The sequence below is a fragment of the Leucoraja erinacea genome, chromosome 10, assembly GCF_028641065.1.
Source record: "Leucoraja erinacea ecotype New England chromosome 10, Leri_hhj_1, whole genome shotgun sequence".
Classification (NCBI taxonomy): Eukaryota; Metazoa; Chordata; class Chondrichthyes; order Rajiformes; family Rajidae; genus Leucoraja; species Leucoraja erinaceus.
Genome location: NC_073386.1, coordinates 58,627,476 through 58,641,653, shown reverse-complemented (window position 1 = coordinate 58,641,653; position 14,178 = coordinate 58,627,476). Strand labels below are relative to the sequence as shown.

General features: G+C 46.4%; 1 protein-coding gene across 1 annotated transcript; it reads left to right on the top strand.

Moving 5' to 3' along the window:
- Positions 1–4,533: 4,533 nt before the first annotated feature.
- LOC129701279 (LIM/homeobox protein Lhx4-like) lies at positions 4,534–5,199 on the top strand. Its single transcript, XM_055642440.1, has one exon. The coding sequence runs from the start codon at positions 4,599–4,601 to the stop codon at positions 5,007–5,009; it is 411 nt and encodes a 136-aa protein (XP_055498415.1). The 5' UTR covers positions 4,534–4,598; the 3' UTR covers positions 5,010–5,199.
- The last annotated feature ends 8,979 nt before the right edge of the window (positions 5,200–14,178 follow it).

Here is a 14,178-nt window from a genome sequence, read left to right as displayed (position 1 = left end):
CTGGAGTAACTCAGCGGGTCAGGCAGCATCTCTGGAGAACATGGATAGGTGACGTTTCACAGAGTGCTGGAGTAACTCAGTGGGTCAGGCAGCATCTGTAGAGAACATGGATAGGTGACGTTTCACAGAGTGCTGGAGTAACTCAGTGGGTCAGGCAGCATCTCTGGAGAACATGGATAGGTGATGTTTCGGGTCGAGACCTTTAGTCTCAGAGTCTAAAGAAGGGTCTCAACTTGAAACATCGCCTATCCATGTTCTCCAGAGATGCTGCCTGACCTGCTGAATTCCTTTGGCATTTTGTGTCCATCTGTGTATTAACCAGCATCAACAGTCCTTTGATTCTACTTAATTTTGCATGGGTTGGTTCAGTAACAGAGATGATTGGGGTGAGGATGGGTGACAGAGAGTGAGACCAGTACCTTGGCAGATATATAACTCCTCCGTATCACTTGAAAATGTTGCATCTGGATTTGACCAGATATTTATAGATGGAAATCCTCGAATCTCTTTCAGGTTTGGTTCCAGAACAGGAGAGCGAAGGAGAAGCGTTTGAAGAAAGATGCTGGCAGACACCGATGGGGACAGTACTACAAGAATGTGAAGAGAAGTCGTGGTGGCAACAAGAGTGGGAAAGAGAGCTCAGTGGAGGACGGGGGACTCAGTGACAGTGAGCTGAGTTTCAGAGGTGAGTTAGCCTGAATATTACCAACATACAGTAGTTCTAGTTTTCTAGCTTTAGAGATACAATGTTTACAAAAGGCGCTTTGGCCCACCGTGTCCTCGCCAACCAGCGACCACCCCGTACGCTAGCTCTACTCTACACATGAGGGACAATTTACAGAAGCCAATTAACCTGCAAACCTGCACATCTTTGGGATGTGGGAGGAAACCAGAGCACCCGGCAAAATGTATACAATACCATACGATAGAACGTTATTTATCCCAGGACGGAGATTGATCTGCCAACAGTCATAAAACACAAGATGCATGAAACATGAAATGATGTATACAGAGTTGACATGGAAAAGCTTTTCCCACTGAGAGTAGGGAAGATTCAAACAAGGGGGCAGGACATGAGAATTAAGGGACTGAAGTTTAGGGGGTAACATGAGGGGGAACTTCTTTACTCAGAGAGTGGTAGCTGTGTGGAATGAGCTTCCAGTGAAGGTGGTGGAGGCAGGTTCGTTTTTATCATTTAAAAATAAATTGGATAGTTATATGGATGGGAAGGGAATGGAGGGTTATGGTCTGAGCGCAGGTATATGGGACTAGGGGAGATTATGTGTTCGGCACGGACTAGAAGGGTCGAGATGGCCTGTTTCCGTGCTGTAATTGTTATATGGTTATATTATATGGTTATGTGATGAGTGGAAAGACCAGTATTGGAGACGTGCAAAGGTCGAGGAGGGGTGGAGGGGGGAGGGTCAGTCTACCCCACGACAGAAGGGGGAGGAGTTGTACAGTTTGATAGCCACAGAGAAGAATGCCCCTGTTCCACTTAGAAAACCTGAACGGAAACCTCTGGAGACTTTGCACCCCACCCAAGGTTTCCGTGCGGTTTCCATGCGGTTCTCGGAGGTTTTTGGCAGTCTCCCTACCTGCTTCCACTACCTGCAACCTCCGGCAACCACCTGCAACCTCCGGGAACCGCACGGAAACCTTGGGTGGGGCGCAAAGTCTCCAGAGGTTCCCATTCAGGTTTCCTAAGTGGGACAGGGGAAGAAAAGGATCTCCTGTGGCGTTCTGTGCTGCATCTTGGTGGAACCAGTCTGTTGCTGAAGGTGCTCCTCTGGTTGACCAGTGTGTCATGGAGGGGGTGAGCTGTATTGTCCAAGATGCTTCCCAGTTTGAGGAGCATCCTCCCCTCCAAGACCTTCTCCCATGAATCCAACTCCACCCCCAGGATGGAGCCAGCCTTCCTGATGAGCTTGATCATCCTGTTGATGTCCAGAGCCTTAGCCCTGCTGCCCCAGCATGATCCAAGGGAGAATGTACAAACTATACAGACAGCACCCTAGTTGGAATCGAACCCGAGTCCCAGACGTCTACCAACGATTATTGGTCACACTAATTCAATATTATCTCACTTTCTCATTCACTCCCTCCACACTAGGGTTAATTTAGAGAGACCAATTAATCTACAAGCCCACAATATCAGTTTAGTTTAGTTTAGTTTAGTTTAGTTTAATTTAGTTTAGTTTAGTTTAGTTTAGTTTAGTTTAGTTTAGTTTAGTTTAGTTTAGTTTAGTTTAGTTTAGTTTAGTTTAGTTTAGAGACATGAGAGGAAACCTGAGCATCCAGAGGAAACCCATGTATTTTCAGGGAGACTGTATAAAAACTGCACACTGATGGCACCCAAGGTCATAGAAACATAGAAACATAGAAATTAGGTGCAGGAGTAGAGGCCATTCGGCCCTTCGAGCCTGCACCGCCATTCAATATGATCATGGCTGATCATCCAACTCAGTATCCCGTACCTGCCTTCTCTCCATACCCCCTGATCCCCTTGGCCACAAGGGCCACATCTAACTCCCTCTTAAATATAGCCAATGAACTGGCCTCAACTACCCTATGTGGCAGAGAGTTCCAGAGATTCACCACTCTCTGTGTGAAAAAAGTTCTTCTCATCTCGGTTTTAAAGGATTTCCCCCTTATCCTTAAGCTGTGACCCCTTGTCCTGGACTTCCCTAACATCGGGAACAATCTTCCTGCATCTAGCCTGTCCAACCCCTTAAGAATTTTGTAAGTTTCTATAAGATCCCCTCTCAATCTCCTAAATTCTAGAGAGTATAAACCAAGTCTATCCAGTCTTTCTTCATAAGACAGTCCTGACATCCCAGGAATCAGTCTGGTGAACCGTCTCTGCACTCCCTCTATGGCAATAATGTCCTTCCTCAGATTTGGAGACCAAAACTGTACGCAATACTCCAGGTGTGGTCTCACCAAGACCCTGTACAACTGCAGTAGAACCATATCTATTGGCTTAACGACTCATTCCAATATCTGGTTCATTGGTTGCAATGGATGCAACTGTACCTGTTTCTGTCCTGGGCCTCCTCCATTGTCAGCTCACATTTTGTTTAGGGAGTTTACAGCAGTTTGAATATTGACTTCTCTAAGTTTCGATAGCCCTTGCTTCCCCCCTCCCCCTTCCCAGTGCTCCCCCCAGTCTCACTGTCTCCGCATACATTCTATCTCTGTCCCTCCCCTGACATCAGCCTGACGAAGGGTCTCAACCCGAAACGTCGCCCATTCCTTCTCTCCAGAGATGCTGCCTCGCCCGCTGAGTTACCACAACATGCCTGCTTACCTCCCAAACTAGTCAGTGTCAGAAACTAGTAGCACAGATTTACATATTTTCTCCTGCTAATTTAAACCACACTTCAGTCTATCACGAATAAATATCATGCAAATTGAACTAATAATAGATGAGCTAATAAGCTAATAATTAAGTGACCAGAGATGCAAGCTCTCTCTTGAAAGAATCCAGAGAACCAGCCTCCACTGCCCTCTGAGGCAGAGAATTCCACAGACTCACCACTCTCTGTGTGAAAAAGCGTTTCCTCATCTCCGTTCCAAATGGCTTGCCCCTTATCCTTAAACTGTGGCCCCTGGTTCTGGACTCCCCCAACATCGGGAACATGTTTCCTGCCTCTAGTCCAAACCCTTAGTAATCTTATAGTGCTGCCTGACCCGTTGAGTTACTCCAGCACTCTGTGAAACGTCACCTATCCATGTTCTCCACAGATGTGCCTGACCTGCTGAGTTACTCCAACTCAGTGGGTCAGGCAGCATCTGTGGAGAACATGGATAGGTTCCTATGGATAGGAGTGCTGGAATAACTCAGCGGGTCAGGCAGCATCTCAGGAGAACATGGATAGGTGACGTTTCACAGAGTGCTGGAGTAACTCAGCGGGTCAGGCAGCATAGAAACATAGAAACATAGAAATTAGGTGCAGGAGTAGGCCATTCGGCCCTTCGAGCCTGCACCGCCATTCAATATGATCATGGCTGATCATCCAACTCAGTATCCCGTGCCTGCCTTCTCTCCATACCCCCTGATCCCCTTAGCCACAAGGGCCACATCTAACTCCCTCTTAAATATAGCCAATGAACTGGCCTTAACTATCCTCTGTGGCAGAGAGTTCCAGAGATTCACCACTCTCTGTGTGAACAAAGTTCTTCTCATCTCGGTTTTAAAGGATTTCCCCCTTATCCTTAAGCTGTGACCCCTTGTCCTGGACTTCCCTAACATCGGGAACACTCTTCCTGCATCTAGCCTGTCCAACCCCTTAAGAATTTTGTAAGTTTCTATAAGATCCCCTCTCAATCTTCTAAATTCTAGAGTATAAACCAAGTCTATCCAGTCTTTCTTCATAAGACAGTCCTGACATCCCAGGAATCAGTCTGGTGAACCGTCTCTGCACTCCCTCTATGGCAATAATGTCCTTCCTCACATCTGTGGAGAACATGGATAGGTGATGTTTTGGGTCGGGAACCTTCTTCAGTCTGATGAAACGGCACCCATTCCTTTCCTCCAGAGATGCTGCCTGAGCCCCAGAGTTACACCAGCACTCTGTGTCCATCTTCTGTACTTAATGGTTGTGCTTGTGATTGTTCCAGATGACCAGATCCTCTCTGAGCTTGGACACGCCAATGGGCTTTACAGCGGAGTGAGCGAAGTGGCCGGTCGGCAGTTACTGAACGGGGCTTTCACCGTGGATGGCAGCGGGCAGCAGTACCACGACCTGAGGGCCAGCAGCCCCTACGGAATCCCGCAGTCTCCCTCATCCATCGCGTCCGCACCCGCACACACCCCGCTCATGAACAGCCTGGGCTACCTTGACAGTAACTTGGGAATCTTAGCACAAGGAGGACAGGGGATGGGCCATGCCTTGAGGATGATGACTGGAGGTCCCACGTCTGATATATCCACAGGTAGCAGTGCCGGCTACCCGGACTTCCCCACCAGTCCCGCCTCGTGGCTCGACGACATGGACCGCTTTTAACGCACCGCGCCGTGCCGTTAGCCCGAGACATGACGACGGAGATGCCTGGACGGTGGCCAGTGGCTTCAATGACTGCAGAACTTTACGGCAGGCCAGCCATGTATGTGTTTACAGCTTTGGTTCCCTCACCCTCTGGCAGTGAATCCAACATGAATTCAGCACAGCATTTCACTGGCCAAAACCACTTAGTCTGGGGCGAGCACTCGCCCAGAATGGGTCTTCCCCCTGCAGTGGTGGGTGTCCGTGGGGGTCCGTGGAGACCAGTTGGAGATGCTTCATTGACTGAGATGCCAATCATGCTGGAAGCACACGGATGTGTGTGTGGGGGGGGGGGGGGGGGGGGGGGGGGGGGGGGGGGAGACGGCATTTGTGCAATGGTCTAGTCATACAGGGACAATGGACGTTGGGATGGGCTTGCTGTCGAGTACATCACGCTGCAGGTGAACTTCAGATCCATGGACCAAGTGGTAGAGTTGGCTTCATCAGCAGCAGACACCAACGCACATATCTTACTTCATGCTATTTATTTTGCCGAGGATTCGAGAGGTAACGCACAGGCTGAGCTCCCTTTCAGACTGGTGTTGAATGCGTGTGGTCTGTGGGGCATCCCAGATGCAGATGGCACTGGGGCTGAAGGGTGGCATGAAAGAGTGCTGGTGGCAGAGGTGACAAGCATTCAACCCTTCCCACAGTCGGCTCCACACCTCATTGGGGTCTCATTGCAGGAAGGTCAGTTGGCCAATACCAATACAACCCGGGAGGCCAGCCAAGCCTCTCTGCTTCCACATGCTCGACATACTGCACTAACGAGGGGTTAAGACACTGGAACAAAAGTCAGCGGGTCAGACGGCATCTCATGAGAGCACGGGCAGGTGACATTTCAACTTGGGACCCTTCTTCAGACTGATTGAGTCTGAATTAGCAATCAGTCTTCACAAGCTATAGGAGTAGAATTAGGCCATTCGGCCCATCTACCCCGCCATTCAATCATGGCTGATCTCTGTCTCCTGAAGAAGAGTCTGAAGAAGGGTCTGGGCCAAAAATATCACCAGGACACAAAGAACTGCAGATGCTGGTTTATACCAAAGATAGCCACAAAGTACTGGAGTAACTCAGCGGCTCAGGCAGCGGAGATTTCTGGAGATTTCCAGAGATGATGCCTGACCCGCTGAGTTACTCCCGCACTTTGTGTCTATCCTACATCACCCAGGAATGTTCTCCAGAGACGCTACCTGGCCGACTGAGTTATTCCATCACCGTGTCTACCTTACATCACCTACCCATGTTCTCCACAGATGTTGCTTGACCCACTGAGGTACTCCAGGACTTTTGTGACTTTTTTTATGGAGCAGCAGCTGCAGTTCCTTGTGTGTAGACGTCGGATTCTACTCCAGTAGTGAAACGATAGTGGGAATACAAAGCGATTGAGTATAGAAGTTGAGATGTAATGTTAAAATTGTACAAGGCATTGGTGAGGCCAATTTTGGAGTATGGTGTACAATTTTGGTTGCCTAATTATAGGAAGGATGTCAACAAAATAGAGAGAGTACAGAGGAGATTTACTAGAATGTTGCCTGGGTTTCAACAACTAAGTTACAGAGAACGGTTGAACAAGTTAGGGCTTTATTCTTTGGAGCGCAGAAGGTTAAGGGGGGACTTGATAGAGGTTTTTAAAATGATGAGAGGGATAGACAGAGTTGACGTGGAAAAGCTTTTCCCACTGAGAGTAGGGAAGATTCAAACAAGGGGACATGACGAGAATTAAGGGACTGAAGTTTAGGGGTAACATGAGGGGGAACTTCTTTACTCAGAGAGTGGTGGCTGTGTGGAATGAGCTTCCAGTGAAGGTGGTGGAGGCAGGTTTGTTTTTATCATTTAAAAATAAATTGGATAGTTATATGGACGGGAAGGGAATGGAAGGTTATGGTCTGAGCGCAGGTATATGGGACTAGGGGAGAATACGTGTTCGGCACGGACTAGAAGGGTCGAGATGGCCTGTTTCCGTGCTGTAAATTGTTATATGGTTATATGGAGTCACACAGTGGGACGATCACATCTGAGACACATTTTGTGTAGCACACATCAGAAGCTGGTGCCCTCCGACTGGCCTTTTGAGATTCGTAGACTGTTCATCTTTCGCACAGGTTCACAAGCTATAGGAGTAGAATTAGGCCATTCGGCCCATCGAACCCACTCCACCATTCAATCATGGCTGATCTCTGCCTCCTAATCCAATTTTCCTGCCGTCTACCCAAAACTCTTGACACCCGTTCTAATCAAGAATTTGTTTAAGAAGGAACTGCAGATGCTGGAAAATCGAAGGTACACAAAAATGCTGGAGAAACTCAGCGGATGCAGCAGCATCTATGGAGCGAAGGAAATATTTCCTTCGCTCCATAGATGCTACTGCACCCGCTGAGTTTCTCCAGCATTTTTGTCTACCCTAATCAAGAATTTGTCAATCTCTGTCTTAAAAATGTCCACTGACTTGGCCTCCACAGCCCTCTGCGGCAATGAGTTCCACAGATGAACTACCCCCTGACTAAAGAAGTTCCTCCTCACCTCCTTTCTAAAAGAGCACAGGCAAACGCAGGTAGTTGTGCACAGATTTCCCCGCCATTCCATCAACAAACCCTGTGTCATTTGCCGTTGTGGGTGAAAAGCGTTAAATGAAGCAGCAGGCAGGGGATTCAGGCCTTTACCCATTAATGAGTAAATGTCTTCCTGATGCCTCGAAACTCCTGGAAATGATCTGCTTCAACCTGCTTAGCTATTCTGCCCAGTATCCATTAACCTGGGCTGTTCAGCATTAAAAGTGACCAAAAGGCCCATCTGTGTCTGCTCCCTTGTTGCTTGGCCGTGTGTGTATATATCTAAACCAATTTGTGTTTTAAAAGGCTCTCATTTTACCCGAGAGTAACTAACAAAAATATATATACATAATATATATTTTCTCTCAGGTAAAATGAAGCATGGAGACTAGGCCCGAAATGTCACCCGTTCCTTCTCTCCACAGATGCTGCCTGTCCCGCTGAGTTACTCCAGCTTTTGGTGTCTGTCTTCTATATATATGTATATATATATTATTATTTTTCTCTTAGGTAAAATGAAAGCCTTTAAAACACAACTTGGTTTAGAACCTGCAGATGCTGGTTTACACTGAAGATAGACACAAAATGCTGGAGTAACTCAGCGGGACAGGCAGCGTCTCTGGAGAGAAGGAATGGGTGACGTTTCGGGTCGAGACCCTTCTCCAGTCTGAAGAAGGGTCTCAACCTGAGACGTCACCCATTACTTTTCTCCAGAGATGCTGCCTGACTCGCTGAGCAATGGGCTTGTCCCACTTAGATGATTTTTTAGGCGACTAGTTTGTCGCCACATGTTCCATACAATCTTCGGCGACTGTAGGTTTGACGTCAAAGAGCGTAGCTTGACCTCCTGACGTAGGTGTTGTTGTAGGTTGTCGCCATGGTGACGAAGGTGGTCGCTGGTTTTTCGGCGACAGCCACCAGCAGTTGCCTAAAAAAATCGGCAAGTGGGGCAGGCCCATTACTCCAGCGTTTTTGTGTCTATCTTGGTTTCGATCCTCCTATGGTAGATGGCGCTGTTGAGAAAGTTCCCATGTCTATTGGTGCCTTTGTGGGCAACAGGAAGGGAGGTGCAGTCGAATTTTATCTAGACTCTACACTGTATGGATGTCAAGTATAGAACATGTGCGAAAGAATGTAAAAAGTTAGTTGCTTCTTTATTTGGGTTAAATCCTGATGAACATAAACCAGTTTGCTTTGTAAAGCTGTGGTTCACATCAGCAATTGCACTTTCTGGGGGGTTTATTTTGGTAAGATTCTAGGTGGAAAACCTACTCACATCACATTTAATCAATAATCCAACAATTCACTCAAAGCAGTTTAAAGTAAAACATATTGCAATGTAATTTCCAAGTTGTGTTGGCTAGGTGGGAAATTGTACTGTGTTCAGCAGAAATATTCTGGCGAATGAACATTTTAGTGATTTTGCATTTTGAGTGCATTGTACGGTGCCAATAAGAAGCAGTTTAGTGCAAAGGAGAATATTATACACCATAGGCAAATGATGAGATATTTGATTGCCCTGAGCGATCTGGTCTTCTGAAATTCCACATGATGGTATGCAATGACAAATGATTTGGCCTCTTGACGTGTTTTATTGGAGCTTGGTGTGATGGTGATAAACAATACGTTATTCTGCCCCATTCCACCTTGAATTAATATGAGTGAAGGGAAGTTTAAGTGCATCTTACACTGGTGAAGCTAAATGAAGATCTGCAATTAAGATTGAAATTTGTCAAAAATTTGATTTTTGTCCAACCGTCCGAGAGGCACAAATTAGCCAGGGCTGTCTGCAAGACGACTTTACTTGTCTTCCATTTTAATGAGCATATCATAAGTTTGACAGTTTAGTGCTAATGATAATTTGAAGGAGAATCAGAAGGGTAACAAACATAGCCACATGAACTGGGGGACAATGTGCTTTCTATCTGGATTTGATGTGACATAGAAACATAGAGAAACATAGAAATTAGGTGCAGGAGTAGGCCATTCGGCCCTTCGAGCCTGCACCGCCATTCAATATGATCATGGCTGATCATCCAACTCAGTATCCCGTACCTGCCTTCTCTCCATACCCCCTGATCCCCTTAGCCACAAGGGCCACATCTAACTCCCTCTTAAATATAGCCAATGAACTGGCCTCAACAACCCTCTGTGGCAGAGAGTTCCAGAGATTCACCACTCTCTGTGTGAAAAAAGTTCTTCTCATCTCGGTTTTAAAGGATTTCCCCCTTATCCTTAAGCTGTGACCCCTTGTCCTGGACTTCCCCACCATCGGGAACAATCTTCCTGCATCTAGCCTGTCCAACCCCTTAAGAATTTTGTACGTTTCTATAAGATCCCCTCTCAATCTTCTAAATTCTAGAGAGTATAAACCAAGTCTATCCAGTCTTTCTTCATAAGACAGTCCTGACATCCCAGGAATCAGTCTGGTGAACCGAATCAGTCTGGTGACCAGTTAATTGATCAGTTTCCAATTCATTGACGACTGACTTTATCTTCTAGATTCGACACGTGGCCTGCAAATCATTCTCGCCAAATGCAGGCGTTGTAAGTTTCCTGAGCTGTTATCTCAGCTTGGAAACAGGCCCCTGCTGATGTAAAGCTGGAGAGGGTGCAGAGCAGATTTACGAGGGTGTTGCCAGAACTCGAGGGCCTGAGCTATTGGGAGAGGTTGAACAGGCTGGGACTCTATTCCTTGGAGCGCAGGAGGATGAGGGGTGATGTTAAAGAGGTGTACAAAATCATGAGCGGGGTAAATCGGGTAGATGCACGGAATCTCTTGCCCAGAGTAGGGGAATCGAGAAACAGAGGTTTAAGGTGAGAGGGGGAAAGATTTAACAGGAGTTTAAGAAGGAACTGCAGATGCTAGAAAATCGAAGGTAGACAAAAGTGCTGGAGAAACTCAGCGGGTGCAGCAGCATCTATGGAGCGAAGGAAATTGGCAACGTTTCGGGCCGAAACGTTGCCTATTTCCTTCGTTCCATAGACGCTACTGCACCCGCTGAGTTTCTCCAGCACTTTTGTCGACCAAGATTTACCGGGAACATGGTGAGGGGCAACTTTTTCACACAAAGGGGGTAGGTGAATGGAATTAGGTGCCTGAGGAGGTAGTTGAGGCGGGGACCATTGCACATGGATAGGACAGGTATAGAAGGACATGGGCCAAATGCAGGCAGGTGGGACTAGTGCAGCTGGGAACTATTGGTCGGTTTGGGCAAGTTGGGCCGAAGGGCCTGTTTCCACACTGTATGACCCACCAAATCCACACCCAGCATCAAGCACCCATTACATTGCATTTACATCAATCCCATTTTGTTTTTGCCCCACGCATTCTCTACAACCCAGCCTCTATCTCCAGATTCTGCAGCTCATCCACCTGGTTTGGACAATGTACAGTGGCAAATTAACAGTAGCCACAGTAAACAGTGGCACACACCACCAGACTCAGGGACAACTTCCTCCCCCTGTTTCCAGGCTCCTGAACAGTCCTTCCATAAACTGGGGCACTGTCCAATTCACCTCTACCCCATTAAGGACATTGACCTTTGTCTGTGGAACTGATGCACTGCAATGCTGAGAACTATATTCTGCACTCTGTATCTTCCCCTTTGCTCTACCTGTTGTACTTGAGTTTTGACTGATTCTATTTATGTGTGGTATTATCTGATTTGAGTGGACAGCATGCACAAAAAATGCTTTTCACTTGTACCTTGGTACACGTGGTAATAATAAACTTACACCTAATCTACGAAGCTCCATGTATCTGGATTGAGAGCGTTAAACTAGGGACCCGGGACAAATCCACTCAGCCAGAGGGAGAATGTGCAAACTTCATACAGACCACACCTGAGGTCAGGATTGAACCTGGGTTCCTGGAGTTATGAGATGGTAACTTTAATAGATCCGTCACTCTGTTGGCTCAATATTGATTTACTGTGGATTTTTGGTAAATAGTCAAATAGTAATCAATAATAAGATTACACACAGCCAGACATTTCATGAGCCAAATTTCTTGGAGCTGAAATGAATTTGCTGTATACTTTTATCTATATGTTTCATGAGTTTAGTTTAGTTTAACTTATTTAGTTTAGTTTAGTTCCCGGAGGTTTTTATCAGTCTCCCTACCTGCTTCCACTACCTGCAACCTCTGGCAACCACCTGCAACCTCCAGGAACCGCACGGAAACCTTGGGTGGGGCGCAAAGTCTCCAGAGGTTTCCGTTCACGTTTCCTAAGTGGGACAGGGGCATAAGAGGTACAGCATGGAAACAGGCCCTGAGGCCCACCGAGTCTACTCACGATCTACCTAGCGATCCATGTACTCCAACACTATCCTACACACACTAGGGACAATTTACAATCTTTACCAAAAGCCAATTAACTTACAAATTGTACGTCTTTGGAGCATCAGGGCATCCGGGGAAACCTCACGCAGTCATGGGGAGAACGTGCAGACTCCTTATAGACAGAACCGTAGTCAGGATTGCACGGCCTCTGGTGCTGTAAGGGAGAAACTCTACCGCTGTGCCACCGTGCCACCCTGCTTCACCCGAGTTGTTGTTTTTAGTAACATTGGCTCATTCTCAACCCCTCGTGCACCTTGCAACAGTTCCAGACGAGTTTGACCCTCGGATGTTAATGCCAATTGCTTTTGGAAACATGCTTCATGAGTCCTCATTATTTGCTGAAAACCTTTTAAATTATTTCCCCTAGTTGTGGGCATGGCATGGCCTATCCGTCTTGTAAAATGAATGTAAAAATTAATAGCCATGCGGTACTTCTGTAAATGGAGCTAAATTGGAAACTGGGATATAGCAAACTGAGCAGGTCAACAACGATCACACATTCTCTTCCCTCAGGGTGCATTTTTGTCTGTTCAAACAACAAATATGTTATAGTGCTTGAGGGGTCATGTATCAAGTATTCAGGCGGAGATAGCAGTTACTGAAAACTATTAGTTTATAACAATTTGTTTATTTGGGATTTGATTTGAATATGTGATAACTCATTTGGAGTGCTTCAGGACCAAATTAGTAATACATTTAACGACTGAAACGCTACAAACGGTATTTGGGCAGCACGGTGGCGCAGCGGTAGAGTTGTTGCCTTACAGCGCTTGCAGCGCTAGACAACGGGGTTCGATCCTGACTACGGGTGCTGTCTGTACGGAGTTTGTATGTACTCCCCGTAACCTGCGATCCTCAGTTTCTCCCACACTCCAGTACAGATGTACTGGTCTGTAGGTTAATTGGCTTTGTATAAATCTACAAATTGTCCCTAGTGTGTGTAGGAGAGTGTTAATGTGCGGGGATCGCTGGTCACTGCAGACTCGGTAGACCGAAGGACCTATTTCTGCACTGTATCTCTAAACTAAACTGACAAAAAATGTTTTCATGCATTTTGAATTTGGAATTTTTTTACTGCAGTTAATACATAGTCAACCGTGGCTTAAAGGCTAAGTTTAAAATATGGTGTGGATTTTTATTTTCTCACAATCTTGATTTGCACTCTCTTACGTTCCATCCACCATTACCAAATTGGTTAAAACGTCCTTAGAATCCCCTAAGACTCTCATAAGGTCATGTCATAAATGATAGGAGTAGAATTTGGCCCATCAAGTCTACTCCACCAATCAATCATGGCTGATCTATCTCTCCCTCCGAATCCCATTCTCCTGCCTTCTCCCCATAACCTCTGACACCCACACTAATCAAGAATCTATCTAGCTCTGCCTTAAAATATCCATTGACTTGGCCTCCATAGCCTTCTGTGGCAATACATTTTTTCAGATTCACCACCCTCTGACTAAAGAAACTTCTCCTCGCCTCCTTCCGAAAAGAACGTCCTTTAATATCTGAGGCTATGACCTCTAGTCCTAGACTCTCTCACGAGGAAACATCCTCTGCACATCCACTCTACCCAAGCCTTTCACTATTCCGAGAGTCATGGTGTACTGTTTGACAAGCCCAAATAAGGTGCCCGACTAGGTCTTCAGGCTTGAATGAACCCACTCCAATTTTACTTGGAGTGTTTGGATGTACAAATGGCTTGATCTCAAAGTCCAACAGAGTCAAGGGCCTGTCCCACTTTCCCGAGTTATTCATGAATTCTCCCGAGTTTTCAAACTCGCACAATGTTCGTAGCGAGTCCGTAGGAGTCCGTGGATATATCGTAGCGGCTCGTTATGCCAGCTGTAGGTTCTCGGGGCTATTTCTTTACTTGTGGACATTTTTCATCATGCTGAAAAAACGTCCCGACTTACCTGATGCCCCGAGTACCTACAGCTGGCATAACAAGCCGCTACGATATATCCACGGACTCCTAAGGACTCGTTACGAACTTTCTGCGAGTTTGAAAACTCGGGAGAATTTGTGAATAACTCGGGAAAGTGGGACAGGCCCTTTAGGCTTGATCATAACATCACCTCCAACTGAATAAAAATGATACGCGCTACAATAACGACCCATCTCGGTTGTTTGACCTTCTTGATTCCTCCCTACTGAAAACAAATACTTTATTCATCCATTCTATTTGATGTTGTTGGCTATCCAACGATAATCTTAAACGGAGGGATTTTTA